Consider the following 22,879-nt stretch of genomic DNA (forward strand, 5'->3'; position numbering starts at 1 on the left):
CAGTGCTAAGGGATGGAACAGTTTGCATTTTATGTGCACATTCTCATAGTGCACATCCAGGTCACTCTCAGCAGAGAGTAAAGTCACTTTCAAACATTCCCAGGGGAAGAACAGTATGAATTACATTTAGAATAAAAATCCATGAGCTCAGTTTCATTAAATATGACCGGAAGAACTATAAATTAAATAAAGAATGAAAGTCTATATACACAATTTCATCAAATGCTTACTGGGTAATTATCAATAACTTAAAAACACTTTCAAAATCCTCTCCAAAAGTTAAATACAAAGCATGTAGTTTGTCTCACCAAATACTTCTGGGTTGCATATACTGTAAGTAAAGCTCCCTCCTCAACTTTTGCAACATTTCATATGAGGTCCATTATTACCCTAGTGTAATATTTCTTAATTCACTTCACTGGACATTCTGCACTTCTCTTTTGCAAGTATTCAGGATTTTTTCTGTTATAGCTGTCTGCAGATGAGGAATTGAATTGCTTCCCTGGACAAGCAGGACAGAAGGATGAAAGGTTAAAGCAAAAGCCAAGAAGGGTGGTATAATAGCGCAACTAGTAAAGTTGCTGCCTCACAGCACCAGGAGACCTGGGCTCGATCCTGATCTCCGGTGCTATCTGTTTACTCATTCTCCCTGTGGCCGTGTGGGGTTTCCTCCGGATGCTCCATTTTCCTCCCACATCCAAAGACATGTGGATTTACAGGTTAATTGACCTCTGCAAATTGCCCCTCGTGTGTAGGGAATGGATGCAAAACTGGGATAACTAATGAGCGATCGATGGTCGGCATGTATTCAGTGGGCTGAAGAGCCTGTTTCCACGCTGTAACTTTAAACTGAAGGAGACAAAAATCATTCAGGTGCTTATTATTTATTGTTGGACCATTTATAAATCTCTTTTTTCATGCAGATGAAAGACTGCACACAGCCTGCTGTCATCACCAAAGACTTCTGCATGGTTTTCTACACCCGCGATGCCAGGCTGCCAGCCTCCCGTTCCATCCGAAATCTATTTGGCAGCGGAACACTTAAAGCTTCAGAAAGGTAGGAATCTGCACTGCCAACCACCTACAGCTGGTCTCAGGTGCCCCTACCTCTCCGAGTAAAATACATATTATGATGTGTTATGTGCATGAGGGAAGAGAGCTCGCATAACAGTTTTGGATTGGATTTATCAAAATTGCTATCTTTTTGGAGAAAGAAGACTGATAATGAGAATGCGGGATTGTGTTTGGGGTACTAATACCATTTCTTGGAATTATAAATACTCACATTTAAAGGACCAGTTGAAGATGGAGTAAGTTCTACCTCCTGACTGACAGACCAGTTTAGGGGAAGATCACTTCAGGTCAGAAGGTACAATGAAAGATTATTTTCTATTCATTGATAAATTCACCAGATAATTTTTCACCCCAGGTTTGATGGATTCCTCATATGATCCCATAGAACGGAGAAGACTACAGCATAGAAACAGTACCTTCAGCCCACAATGTCTGCACTAAAAATGATCCCAAGCCCAACTCTTATCTGCCTGCACATAATCCATATCCCTCCATTCCCAGCGTATCCATGTGCCTAATAAAAGTCTTGTACACCACTATTGTATCTGACCCTGGCAGCATTCCAGACACTCGCTACCCTTTGTGTAAAAACTTGCCCTGCACATCGCTTTTAAACTTTGCCCTCTCACCTTAAAGCTGTGCTCTCTAGTATTTGATATTTCCAAGCTGAATTTTGTGTACCCTATCCGTCTTTCATAATTTTCTAGACTTCTATCCTCTGGCTTCATATTTTATTAATCTCTCCTTATCTTATAGCCTTTTTTCTTTTTATCATTTGCCTTTGTCCTACCATCTTCAATCGAACACCCCCTCTCCCCCCTCCTCACTTGTACCTGCCTATCACTTGCCTGGTTTTGTCCTGCTCCCTCCGCACTTTCAGCTTCTTCACCCCACTATAATTAGTTTGAACTGGAGCCCCGAAACAAAACGTTTCCTATTCGGGTCATCCAGAGACGCTGCCAGATGTGCTGATTTATTCCAGCACCTTGTGTCTTTTTAATAAACCAGAATCTGCAGCCCCTTGTGTCTAGATGAGGTTTCTTCCTTCTTTGCTTCTGTTGTCCACCTCTAGAGCCCCCAGCAATGGATGGTACTCATTGGGAAAATACTGTGAGATTCCTGTGATGCATCAGATTATATAATGTTTATATTGTGCAAGGACTGGGTATCAGTTGAGTTTATTAACAAAACTGCGTCTTTTTTGTTATTATTTAACAGTAACCGAGTGACTGGTGTGTATGAGCTGAGCCTGTGTCGGGTGGCAGATGCAGTGAGCCCAGGTAAGTTTGAAAAGGGAACAACCCAATACAGGATATTGCGCTTCATCTCCTTTTGCTAGGGATTGTACACATGTGAATGAGTTATCTTTGGATTGAAACAGGATGTGCAGGATTGAAACAGAAACCACTCAAATTACATATTGCATTATGGACTACACCTTGGTGAGTCAATAACTATCCTAATCCATGTTGAAATTATGTTTTGGAAATTATGTATTTAAAACAACAGTGCCTCAAAACTTTGCTGGACGCAGACCATATCACATAATAAATATGTAAAAGGAGTAAAATTAAAAATTTAGGAACCTTTACTAAATCTCTTAAAGTTGCAGATGATTGCTAAAGCCCAGTATACTGTCTATGATAGGGATGGTTAATGGGGCTTCTCCCTTCCTGTGGTTGGATATTCTGTTGTGCTGCAGCAAGCAAGAATTTCATTGTCCTATCTGGGACACATGACAATAAAACACTCTTGACTCTTGACTTGACTCTTGACGTCATGCTCTGGATAATGAAGAAGTTCATTTAACAAGCCGATTCCACCACCATTTTGTGTCTTGGGGCAGCCTTAACGTAATGTATCTTTTTGCAGGCATGCAGCGAAGACGCAGGCGGGTCCTCGACACCTCTGTCGCCTACGTCCGTGGGGAGGAGAATCTGGCTGGCTGGCGGCCCCGGAGTGACAGTCTCATCCTGGACCACCAGTGGGAACTGGAGAAACTCAGCCTATTACAAGAGGTACAGAAACACCATGATTGTCAAGGAATCCTTGGATAATGGGAACTCTGAAGATTATACTACCTGCCTGCTATTGCAAAAAGTCAGGTCGATTCCCCTTCTTGGAGAAAGTAGTTACATTTTATAGTAAATAACAATAATCCACCTATCGCTCCACCCCTCTCCCCCACATCTTTCTACTGGCCAATTCCTTCTCCTCTTTCAGTCCACACAAGAGAGTTTTGACTTGAAACATCAACTATCCATCTCCCTCCGCAGGTTCTACCTGACCCACTGAGTTCCTCCAGCCAGCATATCTTTATTTTGAGCTCACTGATATTCCTGCATATTACTCGGTCCACAGGTGGAAAAGACCAGGCACTACCTGCTATTGCGTGAGAAGTTGGAGGCCACGTTGAGGTCAGGCTGTGAGTCTGTGTCCTCGTACACCAGCGAAGATCTCAGTGAATCCCAGAGCATCTCATCATACAGCTTGCACTCTACAGGAAGCAATGACATGCCAACCTCCAGCTATACCACCACCGAGCGCCAGAAAGAGCTGGCAGCTAAGGTAGGGTGTAAATAATGTGCTACTGGCTAGACATCGTTGTGAGATCAAGGGACTAGATTTAGTGCATTTGTTTATGAAATGGAAATTAATACCAGAGACATTTTGATGAAGGACGAAAATGAAAGATAACCAATGAATGGATTGGTATCATTTTCCAAGAGTTAGAAACTTCCCAAGTTAAGTAAAACCTAGCAAAGTGAATAGTAATAGCAAGGTAAATCTTCCTGTATACTGTAAAACTGAATTCACAAATTAGGGACAGCACAGATGCTGAGGTGCATCCCAAATAGCAAGAAAAACAATTTAATTTATGTTTTTGATAGCTTGTGAAATAAGTATTAGATACAGTACTGAGTCAGATTTCATTTGAGGCAGAGTAAAGATTCCTTGAAATCATTCTGCCCAACATTGAAATGTGGGAGATAGCCGTACATGTTCTTAAACATTATCCGCAACCTCAACCAGTCATGAGGCCAGTAAATCTGAGGGATTTCAATTGATTTACCTGGTCTGGTACAGTGTGTTGATCAGGCTGAGGGATCTCTGGCTTCCAGCTATTTTTAGGTTATCAGACTGTTCAGTCACTGATCACCTCTTACCGTGTGAAAATCAGGGCTACTGAACCTCAGGAAGGAAAGATTGCACATGTCTCCTAACTAGACGATAGGTGTATAGTTTGTACGTTCTCCCAGTGACAGCGTGGGTTTTTCCCGGGTGCTGCGGCTTTGTCTCACATTCCAAAGACGTAGAGGTTTGTAGTTTTAATAAAAATTGTAAATTGTCCCTAGCGTGTAGGATAGTGCTAGTGTACGGGGATCGCTGGTCGGCTTGGACCCGGTTAGCTGATGGGCATGTTTCCACGCTGTATCTCTAAACTAAACTAAAAAGTTATTTCAAGTTTCAACAGTTTCAGTACTGCAGATACAGTGGCTTGCAAAAGTATTCATACCCCTTGAACTATTCCACATTTTGTCACTTTACAACCACAAACATAAATGTATTTTATTGGGATTTTATGTGATAGACCAACACAAAGTGATGCATAATTGTGAAGTGGAAGGAAAATGATACATGGTTTACAAATTTTTTTACAAATAAAAAACTGAAAAGTGTGGCGTGCAAAAGTATTCAGCCCCCCTGAGTCAATACTTTCTAGAACCACCTTTCACTGCAATTACAGCTGCAAGTCTTTTGGGGTATGTCTCTACCAGCTTTGCACATCTAGAGACTGAAGTTTTTGCCCATTCTTCTTTGCAAAATAGCTCAAGCTCAGTCAGATTGGATGGAGAGCGTCTGTGAACAGCAATGTTCAAGTCTTGCCAGAGATTCTCAATTGGATTTAGGGCTGGACTTTGACTGGGCCATTGTAACACATGAATATGCTTTGATCTAAACCATTCCATTGTAGCTCTGGCTGTATGTTTAGGGACGTTGTCCTGCTGGAAGGTGAACCTCCGCCCCAGTCTCAAGTCTTTTGCAGACTCTAACAGGTTTTCTTCCAAGATTGCCCTGTATTTGGCTCCATCCATCTTCCCATCAACTCTGACCAGCTTCCCAGTCCCTGTTGAAGAAAAGCATCCCCACAGCATGATGCTGCCACCACCACGTTTCACAGTGTGGATGGTGTGTTCAGGGTGATGTGCAGTGTTTGTTTTCCGCCACACATAGCGTTTTGCATTTAGGCCAAAAACTTCAATTTTGGTCTCATCTAACCAGAGCACCTTCCTCCACATGTTTGCTGTGTCCCCCACATGGCTTGTGGCAAACTGCAAACGGGACTTCTTATGGCTTTTTTTCAACAATGGCTTTTTGCCATTCTTCCATAAAGGCCCGATTTGTGGAATGCACGACTAATAGTCCTGTGGACAGATACTCCCACCTGAGCTGTGGATCTCTGCAGCTTCTCCAGAGTTACCATGGGCCTCTTGGCTGCTTCTCTGATCAATGCTCTCCTTGCCTGGCCCATCAGTTTAGGTGGACGGCCATGTCTTGGTAGGTTTGCAGTTGTGCCATACTCTTTCCATCTTCGGATGATGGATTGAACAGTGCTCCGTGAGATGTTCAAAGCTTGGCATATTTTTTTATAACCTAACCCTGCTTTAAACTTCTCCACAACTTTATCACTGACCTGTCTGGTGTGTTTCTTGAGCTTCATGATGCTGTTTGTTCACTAATGTTCTCTAACAAACCTCCGAGGCCTTCACAGAACAGCTGTATTTATACTGAGATTAGATTACACACGTGGACTCTATTTACTAATTTGGTGACTAATTTTCTGAAGGCAATTGGTTGCACTGGATTTTATTTAGGGGTATTAGTAAAGGGGGCTGAATACTTTTGCACGTCACACTTTTCAGTTTTTAATTTGTAAAAAAATTTGAAAACCATGTATCATTTTCCTTCCGCTTCACAATTATGCACCACTTTGTGTTGGTCTATCACATAAAATCCCAATAAAATACATTTACGTTTGTGGTTGTAACGTGACAAAATGTGGAAAGGTTCAAGGGGTATGAATACTTTTGCAAGCCACTGTAGGTGCAATAGAAAATTGTTGACAAAGTAAATGGACTCCTAGAGTGAGCAACACAAGTAGTTAAGGTGGTGATGAAGTCAGACAGGATGGTGGCATTTATTTACCGAGGTATAAACTATAAGAGCAGGGAGGTCATGTTACAACTTTATAAAATTTCTATTACGCCCCAGCTGAAATACTATGTATGATTCTTGTTGTCAACGTGCAGAAAAAAAATCATCAGGTCATTACCTGGAATGGAATATCTTAGTTACGAGGAGAGACTGGTTAGGCTGGGTATGATTTCCTTGGAGTGGAGAAGACTGACAGGGAGTCCTGACATACACAGAATTATGAGAGGCTTAGACAGGATGGATAGCGAGATATTGGAAACCAGAGGGCAAAGGATTAAAATGAGCAATAAGAGGGCTAGAGGGGATTGGAGGGAAAATTATTTCACCCACAGGGTTACTGGAAGCTGGAATATACTGCCTGAGTGGGGACAGAGATTATAAAAACGATTGAGAAATATCTAGATGAGCACTTGAATCACCATAGTAAGCTACAGACAACGTGCAGACAAATAGATAGGTATTTGATGATTGGTTTGGATTCAGTGGTCTATGATCTATAACTCTTTAAAGGAGGACTGCAAAACCGGACGGTTAATAGGAGAGATGTATAGTGAAGGGATATTGAAAGGCACGGGACACAATAGTGGACTGTTGAAGGGGGGGTTGTAATGTGATGTTCTGACAAAAATCCTAACCAGAAACTGATGGGTGTTTTTTGTCTTTCAGTGCCTCCGACTCTTGTCCCACACATTCAACAGGGAGTACAGCCATGTCTGTATCAGCGCCAGTGAGAGCAAGGTATCGTAAGATTTGATTCATTGTCACATTAACTCAGGCTGTAATTGCATGCATATGCTCTGTGTATGTATATTTGTGCGTGCGTGTGTTTGTGTGAGAGAGAGGAAAAGGTTACTTCAAATCAGGTGGCCATTTATCACGACACTGTTTCAAGTGCAGCGAAGAAATTAATGGGCAGCAAATAAAACCAAATAACATCATTGCCACCACAACGTGAGCAGTGTGAGGCTGGATTGATGGATGACTGCAACTCCTGGTTGTATATTTTCCTTATAACCTGACGACAAACTCAATAAAGATCAATTGGCACAAAAACTTCAAGCCAAGAAGCTTTTACTTTAATTTCCTGTCAGCATTTTCACAAAAAGCCTAGTTGGACATAAATCTACGTCATTGATGTGTAGAATTAGAAGCATGGAACCCATTACCGACCTTTGCAAAACTCCACACAAACAGCCTTTTTATAGTCACTAAAAGCACCTGCCTGCTATTACCACTGAACTAGATCTAGATCCAGCTTGCCACTTTTTTCCCCGGATTTCATGGACTTTTACTTTTCGGGTGTTCGATTGTCCGGCCTGTGGTTTTCTGATCCTGCCTGGTGCATGAATGGCAATTTGCAAAATAACTATGGCTAGTACCGTCAGTATTAGATAGCAGGAAGGTTCACTACTCTCAGTGTGCGCCTTGCATCAGAGTGAGATAGACTCTTCCTGTCAGATGATGATTATATAGAGTTGGTGCTAAACATTATTGACGGCTTCTGTTTTTCAGCTATCTGAGATGTCTGTTACATTGACGAGGGACACATCATTTTCTGCACTGAGCAACACGACGCTGCCTCCATCGTCCACCTGTCCCTCACTATTGGAAGGACAATTCATCTCAGAGCTGAGGTTAGAGCCCATGTATTCAACTTGACATTTATCTACTCTCTAGACGATGTTCATCACCCACAGAAAACCTGAGAATAATGGGCGAGGAGCATCTCTGAAGATCAGTGCTGATTTAGCTCCTTGGAAGGGGGCCCATGCTTACAATGTTGCTGGGTGTATTAGCATCTGATAATTGAGCTGTATATAACGTCCTGTTGTGGTTAGAAGTGCAAGACATAGCAAAAAATATTCAACTAAAGATAATGGGAAATGATACATTGAGAGACATAAAGGATCATAGTAATATACATCAAATCATGTAAAATTAAGTTTTATAACTAAGGCACAGGTTACAATAGTGTTAGTGATTTGAGTGCACATCAGAGAATGAGAAATCAAGAACAAAATATATCTGAGAATGGTGTAGTGAGGTGTACAATATGTTGATGAGAGTATTTGCGATATATCTAGTGTTATAGGGAGAATGTTTCAGTGAAAGGTAAGTGATTTTACAGTAAACAGTATTGGATATATCTGATATACTTTGATATATTGGTATGAGAAGTGTTACTGATTTATATTTATAATTCTGACACCACTTTGGTCCCTTTTGGATGGACAGTGATGATCTTGGAGTGTCATCAGTAAGTGACCCTGTCTTAAGGCTCAAGTTCAGGTCAAGGAATCTGAGAATATTTCAGGGGCTGGCAAAGAAGAGGGCCATTCAATCCGCAAGCGAAGCCGTAGAGAAAGCCTCTAGGTGGCTTTGGATTAAGAGGGCTGATCCGTGGGCGGTTGCTGCTAGGACGCAAGTCGGGGCTTGATCAACCCCAGCTGAGTCGCCTGGGCGAGGGTGTCTGATGTTGTGATACCCGAAACTCCCGATGACCCCAGGTCACATCATTGAGGATGCCTCCCAGTGCATCTAGAAGATGTATCTTTCACAGTGGAAAACAATATCTTCATTGTAATATGACTGATGTTTTGATAGCAATATCAAAATAGACCTTTCAGGTTGGTGACTATTTGGTGGCTGATAATTATTTGAGTTAGAAACAGAAGGTAGGTCATAAATATGAAAACATAATTTACATGTTAACTTTTGGTCTCTGGAGTAACTGATGCATGTTTAAAAATTGATATTACATTTATTGCACATTGTAATCTCTTTACCAGGACTCCTGAGACCCAATCCAGAGCGATTAGTCCAGATCCCGATTCACTACAAGATGGAGTACTCAAGAAATCTCCTGTGCTGGGCAAGGATGAGAAAGGAGGCCCTCGCATGTTTGTGGCTGATATCCAAGAGATCCGAGTGAGGTATGGCCTTATTGTAATCACTTCTATATCTACACACTGTGAGTATCAGCATTGATCTTCCATAGTAATGGCAAACTCTGCTTTCTACATATTCATGGTTGCATTCCTAACAGTGTAACACAGAACCTGTTGGGCTACAGTTCAGAAATGCTGTCTGACCTGCTGGTTACTCCAGCACTTTTTTTTTGGAAACCATCATCTGCGGTTCCATGTTTCTACGAGCCACAGTTGCTAATTTAGGAGGATTCATTATAAAGGGACCCACTAGAAATTCAGCTACGCATTAAAAATGTCCCACCATGCCCAGATCACTGCAGGAGGTGGAGGGTTGAAATTCATGCTTGTGAGAGGTGTACTCTCTTTGCACTAGAAAACATAGCAACAGGAATAGACCATTCAGCTCCTCAACCCCATGTGACAATCAAGTTGATCATGGGTAATCTGCATCATAATTCAATGTATCCTCCTTTGGTCCATAGCCCTCAATACCTTTACTGAACTAAAGTCAAGCAAACTCAGTGCAGAAGCTTTCAATTGCCACACCCTTAAAGTATCAGCACATTTCTATGAAAGAAAGTTTAAGATTTTCACATAACTGTAAGGCATTCTTCCCAAATTGTTTGTGAAGTCTATACCTCCTTGATTTGTACTCACTTTCCCGAGGTTAACAATTTAGTCATGTTAAGCATCTCATTTTGATCACCCCTTAATTTTCTGTCGGTAAGATTTATAAACCTAGTTTTATAACCTGCCCTCATCATCGATCCCTGCACAGGAAGAGAGCAGAAAGAGGGTATAGAGACAGATTATCATCCACGGTTGTATTCAATAACAGACCAGGTTTAAAGGGTCAAATGGCCTATTGCTGCTCCTACACTGAATTGCACTCAAGAGCAGTCTTTCCCTATTGAGGTGAACTGAATGCAATTCTCTAATGCAGTCTAGCCAGAACTCTGCAATCATAGCATCACCTCCAGGACTGGCAAGTGACCTGGGCATGGGTTTTTCCTAAAGCTGATGAATATGTAGCCAACAATAGGGGCACAGGGAAAGCCAGGCATTACAATCCTCCTTATGTATCATTTTTCATTCCTCTTTCACCTCCCTCTTTGGCCTTACCACCTAATAAACACAACCAACCTCACTAGGATCAGGCCTGGACTCTGAAGCCTCTTGAGGCTGTGCCAAGATACTGCCCCTCCCACTGGTTCAGGTGGCCTGTTTGACAGACAAAAAAGCAGCATCTAAACTTGAACAACTCCTCTGCAACCAGGCTTTTGAACACTCCCTCCATTAGCTAGGGTATTGTTAATCCAACTCGATCCTGTTGCAGACATTGGACTTTGTCTCTGGCAATGGCTTACTATAATGCTGAGAACTATATTCTGCACTCTGTATCTTTCCTTTCACTGTACCTATTGTATTTAAGTTTGGCTTGATTGTATTTATGTATAGTATCTGATCTGATCGGACAGCATGCAAAACAAAGCTTTTCACTGTACCTCGGTACACATTTGCAATAATAAACCTAAACTTGTTACCTTCCAGTCCAATTGTATCGAAGAAAGGGACCCTACATTTCCTGGAGCCCCAAACCAACGGCTGGGTGAAGCGCTTTGTAGTCGTGCGGCGGCCATACGTTTACATTTATAACACCGACAAGGACACGGTGGAGAGGGCCATCCTTAACCTGTCTGCTGCCCAGGTGGAGTACAGTGAGGATCAACAGGCCATGCTAAAGGTAGCAGTCTCTTTCCTCCATTCTCTACCAATACAGCTCACTGTTAGAGAGGCAGATCGATAGTTATATGAATCCACATAACCTCAGACTGGTTCATCTCTTGTAAAGGTTCCTCATCCTTGAATTTCACGACTCATCATAAAAGTTTAGATGACATCCCTGTAACTAGATTAAATAGATTATATTTCATTATTATGTTATATTAGAGGTAAATATTATGTTCATATTTCATTCTGCAGTGCCTAAGAAGATCACACAATGATAAACCATCCACCCCAAGCTGTAATGTTTTGGCTGCACCCTCTTTAATCTGTGTCTGAGCACACCAGGTTGGACTGACTGTGGTTCAATGTCTCTGTCTTCCTCTCCCACAACACACAAATATACCACATTCTCAAACTGATTAACCAGCCAACCATGGCCCCCCACTCTCCCTTCATCAACAGTCATTCACCAACATAGCCTTTGAGGCTGTGCCCCTGACTTCAACCCACACTTCTTTCAGATGTAGGTGAAAATTGGAGCACCTTGGGGAAACCGGGGTGGAAAACCTAAACCACACAGACAACAGCCAAGGTTAGGATCGAATCAGGGTTGCTGGAACTGTGAGGCTGTGCCACTGTGCAATTTGTATGCATTTCTGAGGCTCTACCTTTTTTGTTGCAGACTCCAAACACCTTTGCTGTGTGCACTGAACATCGCGGGATACTGCTACAAGCATGCAACGATAAAGAAATGCAAGACTGGCTTTATGCCTTCAACCCCCTCCTTGCTGGTTCAATCAGGTACAACTCACACAAAATGGTGGTAGTTATAACCAATGTTACGGAGAAATGCGAGTCTATGGCAGGTGGTGTGGATATAACAGACAATGTTATAATTAGAGGTATCAGATTTATTTGCATTGCAGTGGGATGTGTGTAGTATGTTTAGTGTTGTTATGATGCGGGTTATATTTGAGAATGTTACAGTGAAAGGCATTGTGTTATATCTGGTATTGCAATGAAGTGAGTGGGGATTATTTAAAGGTTCCCAGGAGTTAGTATATAATAGCGAGGTGTACCTGACAGTTACTAAAATAGGCGTGGGCAGTGTCAGTCTGTTGTAATAGGTTGATGGTGTTATAACGATCATTATAAGCTGTAACAGAAAGATACACAGATGGATGTGATCTGTATAATGTATTATACAGAAGAGTGTGTAGTATTTCAAAGTCTTGGAGTAAAAGGTATGAGTTATATCTCAACGATAGTAATGTATGTGGGCTTTATCAGGCAGTTATGGTGAGGAGTGTGCCCTATCCCAGTAAGCATTGTAGTCATGGCTATATTACAGATATAATGAGGTTTGTAGATTATTAAACATTTTTATAGTGAGTGTGGGATAATTCAAACAGTGTTATAGATGCAGTTGTATGCTTTATTAGATAATTTTACAGTGATGAGTATGATTATATAACAGTATAGTGACACAAATATCAGAGTGTAACATAAGGTCATAAGGAGTAGGAGTAGGATTAGGCCATTCAGCCCATCAAGTCTACTTCGCCATTCAATCATGGCTGATCTATCTCTCCCTCCAAACTCCATTCTCCTGCCTCCCCATAACCTCTGACACCCGTACTAATCAAAAATCTATGTTTATCTTAAAACAGTGAAAGTTTGGTTATTTCAGGCAGTGATAGTGATATCTGGGCATTACAGCAACTGTGGACAAAATCAAATAATTATCGTGGAGCTTATCATTATAGTGGCAGGTGTAGCTTATCGTATATGTATCTGGTGAAAGGTCTTTGACCCGATAAAATAACTTGCTTCCTGCTGAACATTTTGCTTTTGGTTTGGACTTCCACATTTGTCACCTGTTGTTCCAAATGAGATTTCAAGGGTTGTGGGCTATATATAAGATAGTGATAATGAGGGCCAATAGAATGTCATCAACCTGAAACTTCAACTCCGTCTCTTTCAGCAGCTGCTGAGTATGTCAAATAATAGTGTTTAAGACAGGGGCGTGAACACTATCAGACAGTGTTACCATGAGGAGTGGGAAAGTTTGACAATGAAGGATGTGGTCTATGTTAGTCAATGTAATAGAGGGATGTGGCTATATCAAGTAGTGACACAGGGAGGGATGTGGCTCTACCTGCAGTGACACAGGGAGAGATGTGCTCTAACTGCAGATTGGGGGGGGGTGCACAAGGAACTACACATGTTGGGATCGTCAACAAAAAGTGCTGGAGGAACTCAGCAGGTCGTCGTATTACCATTCCCTCCGCTGATGCTGCCTAACCCTTCGGGTTTCTCTCACACTTTGTGTTTTGTATGTAGTCTATGTTACAGGGAAGGATGCAGACCATATCAGGCGATGACATATTATTTAGAATTATGAATTAGACAATAGTAACATCCATTATAGATGCCCATTTTGCTAGTCCCACCTGTCCACATTTGGCCCAAATTCCTCTAAACCTTTCCTATCCACGGACCTGTCCTAATGTCTTTTAAATTGTGTTCTAGTACCTGCCTCCTGCCTCTGGCAGCTCGTTCTATATACCCACGACAATATATCTTATCTCATCAGACCCAGAGACCAAGGTTAATGGGGGCAGGTAGAGGAGCAGTTACAAACGCAGTATGCTTCTTTCTCTGTGTTAGGTATTGATAATAGTGAGGCTGTGAGACTTGTCCTCCTGGCTAGTCTTTACAAACAGAAAAAGCTGAGCCAAGATGACGAGAGAGTATTCATTCTCTCCTCCTAGCGAAAACACACCTAAAATGAGACATCAATCAGGCATATATATGATAAACAACATTGGCTGCATGAAAGAAGCAAAGTGTTCCATTCGTACTGCTATATCCAGTCATGCATGCTGACAAGACAATTGAACAGCAGGAGGAGATTCTGTGATAATGGCACAGTAATGCATGAATGCAAAGGCTAGGCTTAGGCAATTGCAGCCATCTTCAGATTCAGATTCAGATTCAATTTTAATTGTCATTGTCAGTGTACAGTACAGAGACAACGAAATGCATTTAGCATCTCCCTTGAAGAGCGACATAGCAAACGATTTGAATAAAAAAAAATAATAATAAGTGTCCGGGGGGGGTGATTGGCAGTCACCGAGGTACGTTGTTTAGTAGAGTGACAGCGGCCGGAAAGAAGCTGTTCCTCGACCTGCTGGTTCGGCAACGGAGAGACCTGTAGCGCCTCCCGGATGGTAGGAGGGTAAAAAGTCCATGGTTGGGGTGAGAGCAGTCCTTGGCGATGCTGAGCGCCCTCCGCAGACAGCGCTTGCTTTGGACAGACTCAATGGAGGGGAGCGTGGAACCGGTGATGCGTTGGGCAATTTTCACCACCCTCTGCAATGCCTTCCGGTCGGAGACAGAGCAGTTGCCATACCATACTGTGATGCAGTTGGTAAGGATGCTCTCGATGGTGCAGCGGTAGAAGTTCACCAGGATCTGAGGAGACAGATGGACCTTCTTCAGTCTCCTCAGGAAGAAGAGACGCTGATGAGCCTTCTTGATCAGAGTAGATCTTCAGTCAGACAGATCATGTGCTTGATCCATCTTCGTCTTCCAAAGTCCCCAACATTACACGTGTCAGTATTCAGAAAACTGGATAGACTCCAGCCTGTTGCAGTCACAAAATGATTTATTGTTGAAGGAGATATTAATTCAGTGACAGTGTCCCGAAAGTCTAGATGTCACGCAGACATGAAGTGATAAGTGGAAATAAACATGTAACACCACATGCATGCCTGGTAATGAGCATTTTCAACAACAAAGAACCCAGTCACAGGCAATTTGACATCTAATTTCTACACCATCAACTCCAAACATCTTGGGGTTACCAATAACCAGATATTTAGGTGGATTGACCACCTAAACAAGTAGCTACGATCACTAATATGTAATATGCTGTTGAATGACCTGTCTTCTATTTCCCAAAATACCTCAAGTTAAGTGGTAGTATCAGAATTTCTGTATGTACTTTGCATAAGTGCAACTGGAGCTACGATCAAACTATGGGTTGTTAGCAGCCTGCTTAAGGGATACACCCTGCACCAGCTTAAGCATTCCCTCTCCTCCATAGTGTACCCTAACCATATATAAATGTACCTTCTACAAGGTTCAGTAGATGGACTTCTTTGACAGTATCTTCCAAACTCACAACAACTCACATATAAAGACATAACACTCACGCACCCCTCCAACTCAAAAACCTATCTAACTTGTGAATACCCACTGGCTGAAATTCTGGAACTCAATATGTATAGGCGCGTTAAGAGTACCTTTACCGGAAGGACCAATGGTTCACAAGAGCAAGTTGCCACCATGTCCTCTGAGGCAGTTCAAAAGCGACAAAACTCTCATGCTAGTCAGTAACAGCCACATCTTTCGAACTTTTTTAAAGAATAGAGTAGGAGGTATACCGCATATATAAAACTGGGGTTGTGGTGGGGGCATATCAGACAGTTTATAATAAAACTGAAATACATAACAAAAATGACAGATGCTGGAAATCCCATTATTCTCTCTCCACAGATGCTGCATAACCTGCAGAATATTTCCAATATTTTTTCCTGATATGTTAAATTGAAAATTTTGGATTTAAGAAATAGAAACGTAGTGAATAGATGAGAAATAGGCCAGCTGGCTGCTTGGGTCTGCTCTGCCATTCAATAGCATGTCTGATCTGATCTTGGCCAAGACTCCACTTTCCTGCCGGTGCCAGAACCTTAATTTCCCAAGTGTCCAATAAGTGTCTCAGCTTCAGGTACTTTCTGGGGGAGGAGAATTCCAAACATTTCAAAACCCCCAGCTGAAGAAATTACTTCCCATCTCTTTCTTTATAAGACAGCTCCTTGTTCTAAATTTAAGCCCCCTATTTTATCGAAGTATCTTCAGTGAAATCTCATCTAGATCTTCAGTAAGATTTCCTCTCATTCTTCTAAACTCCAATACAATTGACTCAATCATTTCAACATTCTACTTAAATCCAGGACTCGATCCAGGACTCAATCTTACGTACCTACAATTCAAATATCTCATTCCTTGAAAAAGATCAAACATGTTTGAAGTACTCTGGTATAATTTGTCAATGTCATACAATGGTGGAAAGGCCTCACTACACTAACTCCCTTGTAATAATATTAATATATCAGGTTATCACAGTGAGACTATGGGAGTTATCAGATAATTTTATTTTACACAGCAAGGTTAAGGTATATATATCAGTGATTAATACCTTGAGGTGTGTGGGATATATATGAATGTTACAATGAGAATTATTATTGGGCAGCATTGTTGAGATTAGAGTAGTGTATATCAGAGAGTGTTGCAGTGAATATGGGGGTACATCAGAGAATGTTATAATAAGTGGAGAATACATCAGTTGACTTTGGTGAGAGGTGTGAACTATAATAAAATGTCTTATCATGGGGACAATGGTTTGTATTACAAGGTATAATAATCATAGTGGATGCTGTAGGATATAACATTCCTTTCACCATGCATATGTGGTATACTAACATGTTTCATAAATAGGAGTATGATGTTGCCAATTACATTAAATTGTGGGTGTCTGAGTTAATGCTGTTGATCTTCTCAGGAAGCATGTTTTTATGTATTTCTCTATGAGCCTTCCAGACATTGCTTTAATTTACTGCTAATTGTTGTCTTTTGTAATCAATTTAAAATCTTTCAAATTCTTGCTAGTTTCTAAAAGTACCTAGGCTACCTTCTCACACTGACAGTAACCACGTGTCAAAACGTCAGCATGACCTAACTTTACACCATCTCTTCAGCTTTCCTCACCGTCTCTCACGCCTTTCATCGCTGTTTCCAATTCTCCTAATTAACGGGAAATGCAAGAGACTGCAGATTCTGGAATCAAAAGCAAACAGCAAAGTACTGGAGGAACTCGGCAGGTCAGGCAGCATCTGTAGAGGGAAATGGACGGCTATTTCAACTCAGGACTGTACAGGACAGGACTGAAATAGCCGTCCATTTTCCTCCGCAGATGCTGCCTGATCTGCTAAGTTGCTTCAGCACAGTTTTAAAAAAAATCGTGGTTCACACTTTCTTATCTCTTCTACTGTTTATAATAAGAAAATGCTATACTGAGAAATTTTGGATTAAATATTATAGTGAGAACAATATTATATTTGGAGGTGAGGGATATATCTGACAGTATTGCACTGAACCGTGCAGATGTATGAGTATGTCCTTATTAGTGGTCGGTAGACACAAAATGCTGGAGTAACTCAGCAGGGCAGGCAGAACCTCTGGAGAGAAGGAATGGGTGACCCTTCTTCAGACTAGTGGTCTTGGTTATACGGGAAAGTGTTGCGTTCTATGTTCAAGGATATAATGTTGTGTTGCAGTGAATGTTATGGATTATATTAGAGAGCATAATAGTGAGGAGCGTTACCGTGCGTGTTATGAGTTTATTACTTTCTATTGTTAAATTAGTTTTATTAAGGAAGTATGAAGTGCTGCAGAGAGTTGAAGGTTGTGAATACAGCATGTGTAGTCGTTGCAATAGAAATTGTTACACCAAGTGGTGAGTCAGAAAGTGTCAATAAGAAGGATTTCAGTCAGTCTTCTCAAGCAATGTTGTTACCTGTTCTAAAGTGCCTTCATTTCGTCTTGCAGGTCAAAGCTGTCCAGAAGGAGGAGCAGTCAGATGAGGATCTGACATAAATCCATGATCAGCTTGAATTCCACTGCAAACATCAGATTGGACACTTATGTACATAGTCAACCTAGCCTTTCCAGAATTGATGTGAATGCCCATCTAAATGCCTGCTCTACGTGTAGTAATTTATTGAGGATTAAAAATTAATAGTTGTGTGAAAGCAAAAACCGTGTCGCTGGCGCCGGGGAGTGCCGTGTTCCGTGTGCGTGTGATGCTCTGTGTGTCTTCAGCAAGCAGTTGGACATTAGTGACGAGCGAGTTCCTGACCATGGACACTAGATGCTGTCGTGCTCCTTATGTATTTGTTTTGAGGAAAGGGGGGGGGGGGGGGGGGGGGAAAGAAGACCATGAAGACAGTTTGTGGCATCCAAACTATTCCCTACAGAGAAATGTCTGATTGGGACGTGAGTGTACCGTTAGGCTCAGAGCTCTTCATTGGGCCGTGAGACCTTTGGGAATGAATGGAGAGCTGATGGGAAAAGTGACAGAGATCAGTAAGTGATCTGTAATGCTCCTTATTGGTTGGTTCGTTCTCGCCAACGCCCCATGCTGATTTGCATCCGCTTAAAGGTGAATCTTCACCAAAGGCTCTGTGAATAGTACGAGGTTTGTGGCCGAAAGAGCTGTCAGGTTATTTTCTGCAGGAAGGGATGACCTATCTATTGGGAGACATGAGCATTGAAGAAGATTTACAAAACTGGAATTGTGGGGTAGTAAAAGGGTTAATATTGTATATATATCATGTTTAGCTCTATACTGATAATGTATTCTTAATCTTTAATAAGAATTGTTTCTGCTGAAGTTGTATAGTATTGTCTGCCCCTCCTCCCCAGGTGCAAATATTTGGGTAGCGTTTGCCTTGTTGGGATTTTCATGAATCAGTCAGCACCCACACCCTTTCTATGTCTGAACGATTCAAGAGCAGAAATCTGACTTTGGTCACCAGTACTAAATGCATGCGGAACACCAGCTGCCAGCTATGCTTCGCACCATTCGATGCTGAATGAGGCGGTATGTACAGTTAGTAGCCACTCGCGCATCTAGTGCCACTGACCTTAAACAGATCATTTCCCCTGAGTGTTTTGTAAATTTGTGGCTGTAGAAAGAAACTGCTCATTTGCTGTACTCTTGTCTTTGGAGGAGATGCTGACTGCCTAACGCCTGTACCAGTATGACCCTCAATTGTTGACCCTCAATGGACTCAATATAGCTGCCCAGATTGGGGATGGGGGGTAGGAATACAATAATTCAGATTGTTTTTTTTAATGGTTTTGCATTAGCTGCTTCTAACTACCAATGTTACTACCTCTCTGACCCCACCGGAAGATGTCTTTCATATTTGGGTGGTGTAGGGATCAGAGAAGCCATCTAGAGCAATTGGCTCCAGTGGTCTCAGATCTATCAGTGGAAGTGAGCAGCCCAAGATGCATCTGCTTTAGAGCTTTCAAGCTGTGTGCAGATCGCCACACATTTAGTCATTCCTGTGTATCACAATTTTATTTACAGATGGCATTAATCATCAGCAGGCAACTATGTTGCCAGTGTTATAAGCAAATTGAGTATTCATGTCAAGTGGCTCTTGATCAGGACCAAACAGCTCCAACATGCTGCAAATACTGGAATGGAATTGTTGCTTTGGATGTTGGTCAATGGAGCCCCAACAAACACAGCCCTCTGTGGGCTGTCGGGTCAAGGTGATAAAGATCTCCACAAGTTCCTCATGGTGCTTTATTTAAACCAAAAAGACGATCACCAACACCCCATCCTCAACAGGTGGAAAAGATGCACCATCTGCTTCTCGGGTCACTGCAACAATACCTTAAAGTCCAGCATTAAGTAAAAGTTGTGTATTAAGGTTGCTGTGTAATTAAAAGAAGCTTACTGCTATGCATATATTGCACCCTCTATTGTTACGTTCTACAGATTATTGTAACAGTCAAAACAATATGGATGCAGGCATAATCAATTTGCTGCTAAATGGAACACCTCAAAGTAGTTCACTCTGAAGTGTTAACTAACTTTGAGCCTGCAGATTATATACTGGGTTTTATGGGGAGTCTTTGGATAAACCAAAGCTCTTGAGGGGTTGGGTAGCATCTGAGTCCTAGTCAGTAACGTTCCAACATTTTAGATACCGTGCCTCAGCGGAAGCTTATCAAACCAAGAAAGCAACTTACCATTCGCAACGGAAATTTTCAATTGCACATTGGTGTGTGCGTGTGTGTATGTGTGTCTTCACCTGTGGTAAACTTGCATTTTCTATCAGGTGAGTGATGTGCTCTTTCTCACGTTCCATGCACAAGAAGACTGTCCTGTTGCAATATATGTTCATGTAGCCCCTTCTCCCTCTCTCACTCCAAACCCTCCCTTCCCTACTGCTTTGGAGATCACTTTCCTTTCCATGTATCTGCATTTGACGTGTGTTTTCCCCCCACGGGTGTCTGCTCAGTAACTTCAATTACAAAGTCTAATTCGGAGAAGTTTGATGTCTGACTCGCTTGTCATTGGTGACGATTAAGGGAAAGTAGTTTGGAGTCTGTGTGAATTATTAAGTTAAAATATTTGAAGCATAACTAGAGCTTTACATTATCTGGCACAGCTGTTTCAATGTATCAATCATCTCCGCATTCGATAACACCACAGTTTGAGAATAGATAACAGAACAGACAATTTCCCCACCTGCTAATAAGACTTAGGAAGAACTGCAACAATGAACAATCAGATGTAAATTATTATTATTTTATAGGATTTGGTCTCAAGTCAATATTAATAATACAAGATAATGTATACTGCTAGTCCCTTTTTATCTAGGATGACCTGAAGACTGGGAATGCTATTTTGAAGGGATTTTTGATGTGACAGGTATAACCTTGGCCAGCCAGTCTATGGATTATATCTGACCATAATATTAGATGTGAAAGTTCCAAAGTTTCTACCCTACAAAGCAACTCGAACCAGGCGCTGTGTCTTAGGCCAACCAACCTACAGAGCACACCCATATTTGGAAAGGTCAGGGGGGGGGGGGGGGGGGGGGGGGGTGCAAATAAGAAAGGTGAAGCATTCTCACTTCCACCATCCTTGACCAATGATTGCTGTTTCCCATGGGATAATTGCCCAGTCTTTCACCAGAACAATGTCCAAATGCACTAGCTTTACCATTCTCTTCAATTGCAGTTCTTAGGCAACATATTATTTCCACAAACATATCAACAATCCTAATGCATTAACTTACAAATGCTATCTAAAAAAACTCAATTTCTTTCCCTCGGCAGAACATGGCATAAGAAAATTTAAGAAAATGGGAGGGAAAATTCAACCTTAAAGCTCATCCCCATCTCATAAATCAATGCAGTGTAAATATTTTCCAGCTCTAGCCTTCAAGTAAAGCCATGCATCTTCTCTGGTAATCCCATGACATAACCTATGTATTTCCTTACCATTTCTTTATCAAATCCATGAACATCAGCTACCGATATTCTCGTCATATCCTCCAAACCTTCAATGGAAACAGACAGAATTATCTATTGATGTCAGTTCTTGATCATATTAACTTTTCTCTTTTCTTTGTCTGTTAACTGTTAAATTATAAAACATATTTCCACAATTCACTTTTCATGTCATCGTTTTTACCTTTTTCCCCTCACAGATTTGTATTCTACAGTTTAAAAAATGGTTTCAATCATTTTGTTTTTTAAATACCTACTTCCCGCTTTTGCCAGTCTCTGTGGGCAGAGTATGGGGAAATAATAGTTCAATAAATACAGTAACATCTGAAATTATTAAACTCCATTCCATTGGTTTGTATAGTAACCAGTGCATATCAGCTGAGATGTACCATATGTTTCACTCAGCTCTCAAGCCATCCTGCAAAATGGACACCAGTAACCCACAGGCAGTAAGATAACTGAACAAGTACACAAAAAGTGATAAGTCACAGGATGTGCATGGTTGTTGTTGCTTGTTTAGAAAGGATGCCAGTTACAACTTGCTCAGTTGGATAAGGCTTCACTAGATGGCAACAGTATAATCAAGCCGGTTCCATTTATTCTCCCGTAGAGAAGGGGGAGCTGGGACAACCGTGGACAATTGCTTTTATACGTCCAGCTCAACTTCCCAGTCACACAGAGCTCGTATGACTATTTATTGTGGAAGAGAGAGCAACTTTGTTGTGCTCCTCCTCCCCCACCCTATCGATCTCCATCCCCAACCTACTACCAAATATGAATCATAGCATCAGTGAATTGCAGGGGTTGGATACTGCATAAAACCTAAGGAGGGGATTTGTAAATATTCCAAAACATTTTGCCAGATAGCGATAACGATTGGCATCATGATAACACATAAGAAATTACTTCAGCACTGACTCTTCTAAAAACTCAGACCCAGGACATTTAAGTCAGACAGAAAACTTCTATAACATCAAATTTCAATCTGGATAGACTTGCAACCCTTGTCTACGTAATGGTGAACTAATAGAATGATCTGGTTTCTTACTTCTGTTGTCAGTTAATCTGTGCCTCTTCCCTCAGTGCCCCAGCTTTGTACATTTTGGAAGCCGCCTCTGATGTTGTATATACGTGATGGCTGTGACAACTGTACAATATATCTACACGCTGTCTCAGATGGTCAATAGTCTCTTGAAGTGTAAACCATGGGTGTTGGAATTAGAGTCTTCAGATGTTTGTGAACACTTTAATGCATTGTCAATAAAAAAATAAACGTAAATATGCAGTTCTGAACAAGCAAGCACTAAGATTCCGTGTCTCATTCAGCTACACTCGTGCAACATACACGAAATAGAACCACTGTACACATATAAGCATCATCCCTTATACGCCAATCCATCAATTTGTTTATACAAGTGGTTTTCCACCTGATTCTACAACACTTTTCAGAAAGAAAGTCATTGAATTTCACCCTGGTATTTACAAGGCATAACATCACCCTGTGACTTCCATAGTTTATATGTAACTGCAGATGAACTTGGAACCTCTTTGGAGCAGTAATCTTATAGATAGAGATTAGGTTGGCGGCTCAGTTTTGCAACAAGGTTTGCTACTGAAAGGAGGGTAGAGTTAGAACTGAACAGCTGAAATAATAAAAGTATCCAAGAAGAGGAAATATCAGGATAATAAGGAATTATTTTCGAGAAATGCTTGTTGCGCGTGGAACGAACAGACAATATTTAGGAAGGATTTTAAATCCGGTTGTA

At 41.4% G+C, this 22,879-nt stretch overlaps 1 protein-coding gene across 13 annotated transcripts in view; it reads left to right on the plus strand.

Annotated features, from left to right (window-relative positions):
* The window catches only part of kif1aa (kinesin family member 1Aa), a 207,320-nt gene extending 184,907 nt beyond the window's left edge, over nt 1-22,413 (plus strand). For all 13 annotated transcript variants that reach the window (XM_055646070.1, XM_055646078.1, XM_055646083.1 and 10 more), the window contains 10 exons: nt 924-1,057; nt 2,293-2,354; nt 2,947-3,092; nt 3,436-3,642; nt 6,958-7,029; nt 7,804-7,925; nt 9,081-9,224; nt 10,773-10,965; nt 11,632-11,750; nt 17,625-22,413. In XM_055646070.1, the coding sequence (XP_055502045.1) occupies nt 924-1,057; nt 2,293-2,354; nt 2,947-3,092; nt 3,436-3,642; nt 6,958-7,029; nt 7,804-7,925; nt 9,081-9,224; nt 10,773-10,965; nt 11,632-11,750; nt 17,625-17,667 (1,242 nt within the window). In that variant the 3' untranslated portion in view covers nt 17,668-22,413. The remainder of the gene's footprint in view (nt 1-923; nt 1,058-2,292; nt 2,355-2,946; nt 3,093-3,435; nt 3,643-6,957; nt 7,030-7,803; nt 7,926-9,080; nt 9,225-10,772; nt 10,966-11,631; nt 11,751-17,624) is intronic.
* The last annotated feature ends 466 nt before the right edge of the window (nt 22,414-22,879 follow it).

The sequence above is a fragment of the Leucoraja erinacea genome, chromosome 14 (assembly GCF_028641065.1).
Source record: "Leucoraja erinacea ecotype New England chromosome 14, Leri_hhj_1, whole genome shotgun sequence".
NCBI classification, from domain to species: Eukaryota; Metazoa; Chordata; class Chondrichthyes; order Rajiformes; family Rajidae; genus Leucoraja; species Leucoraja erinaceus.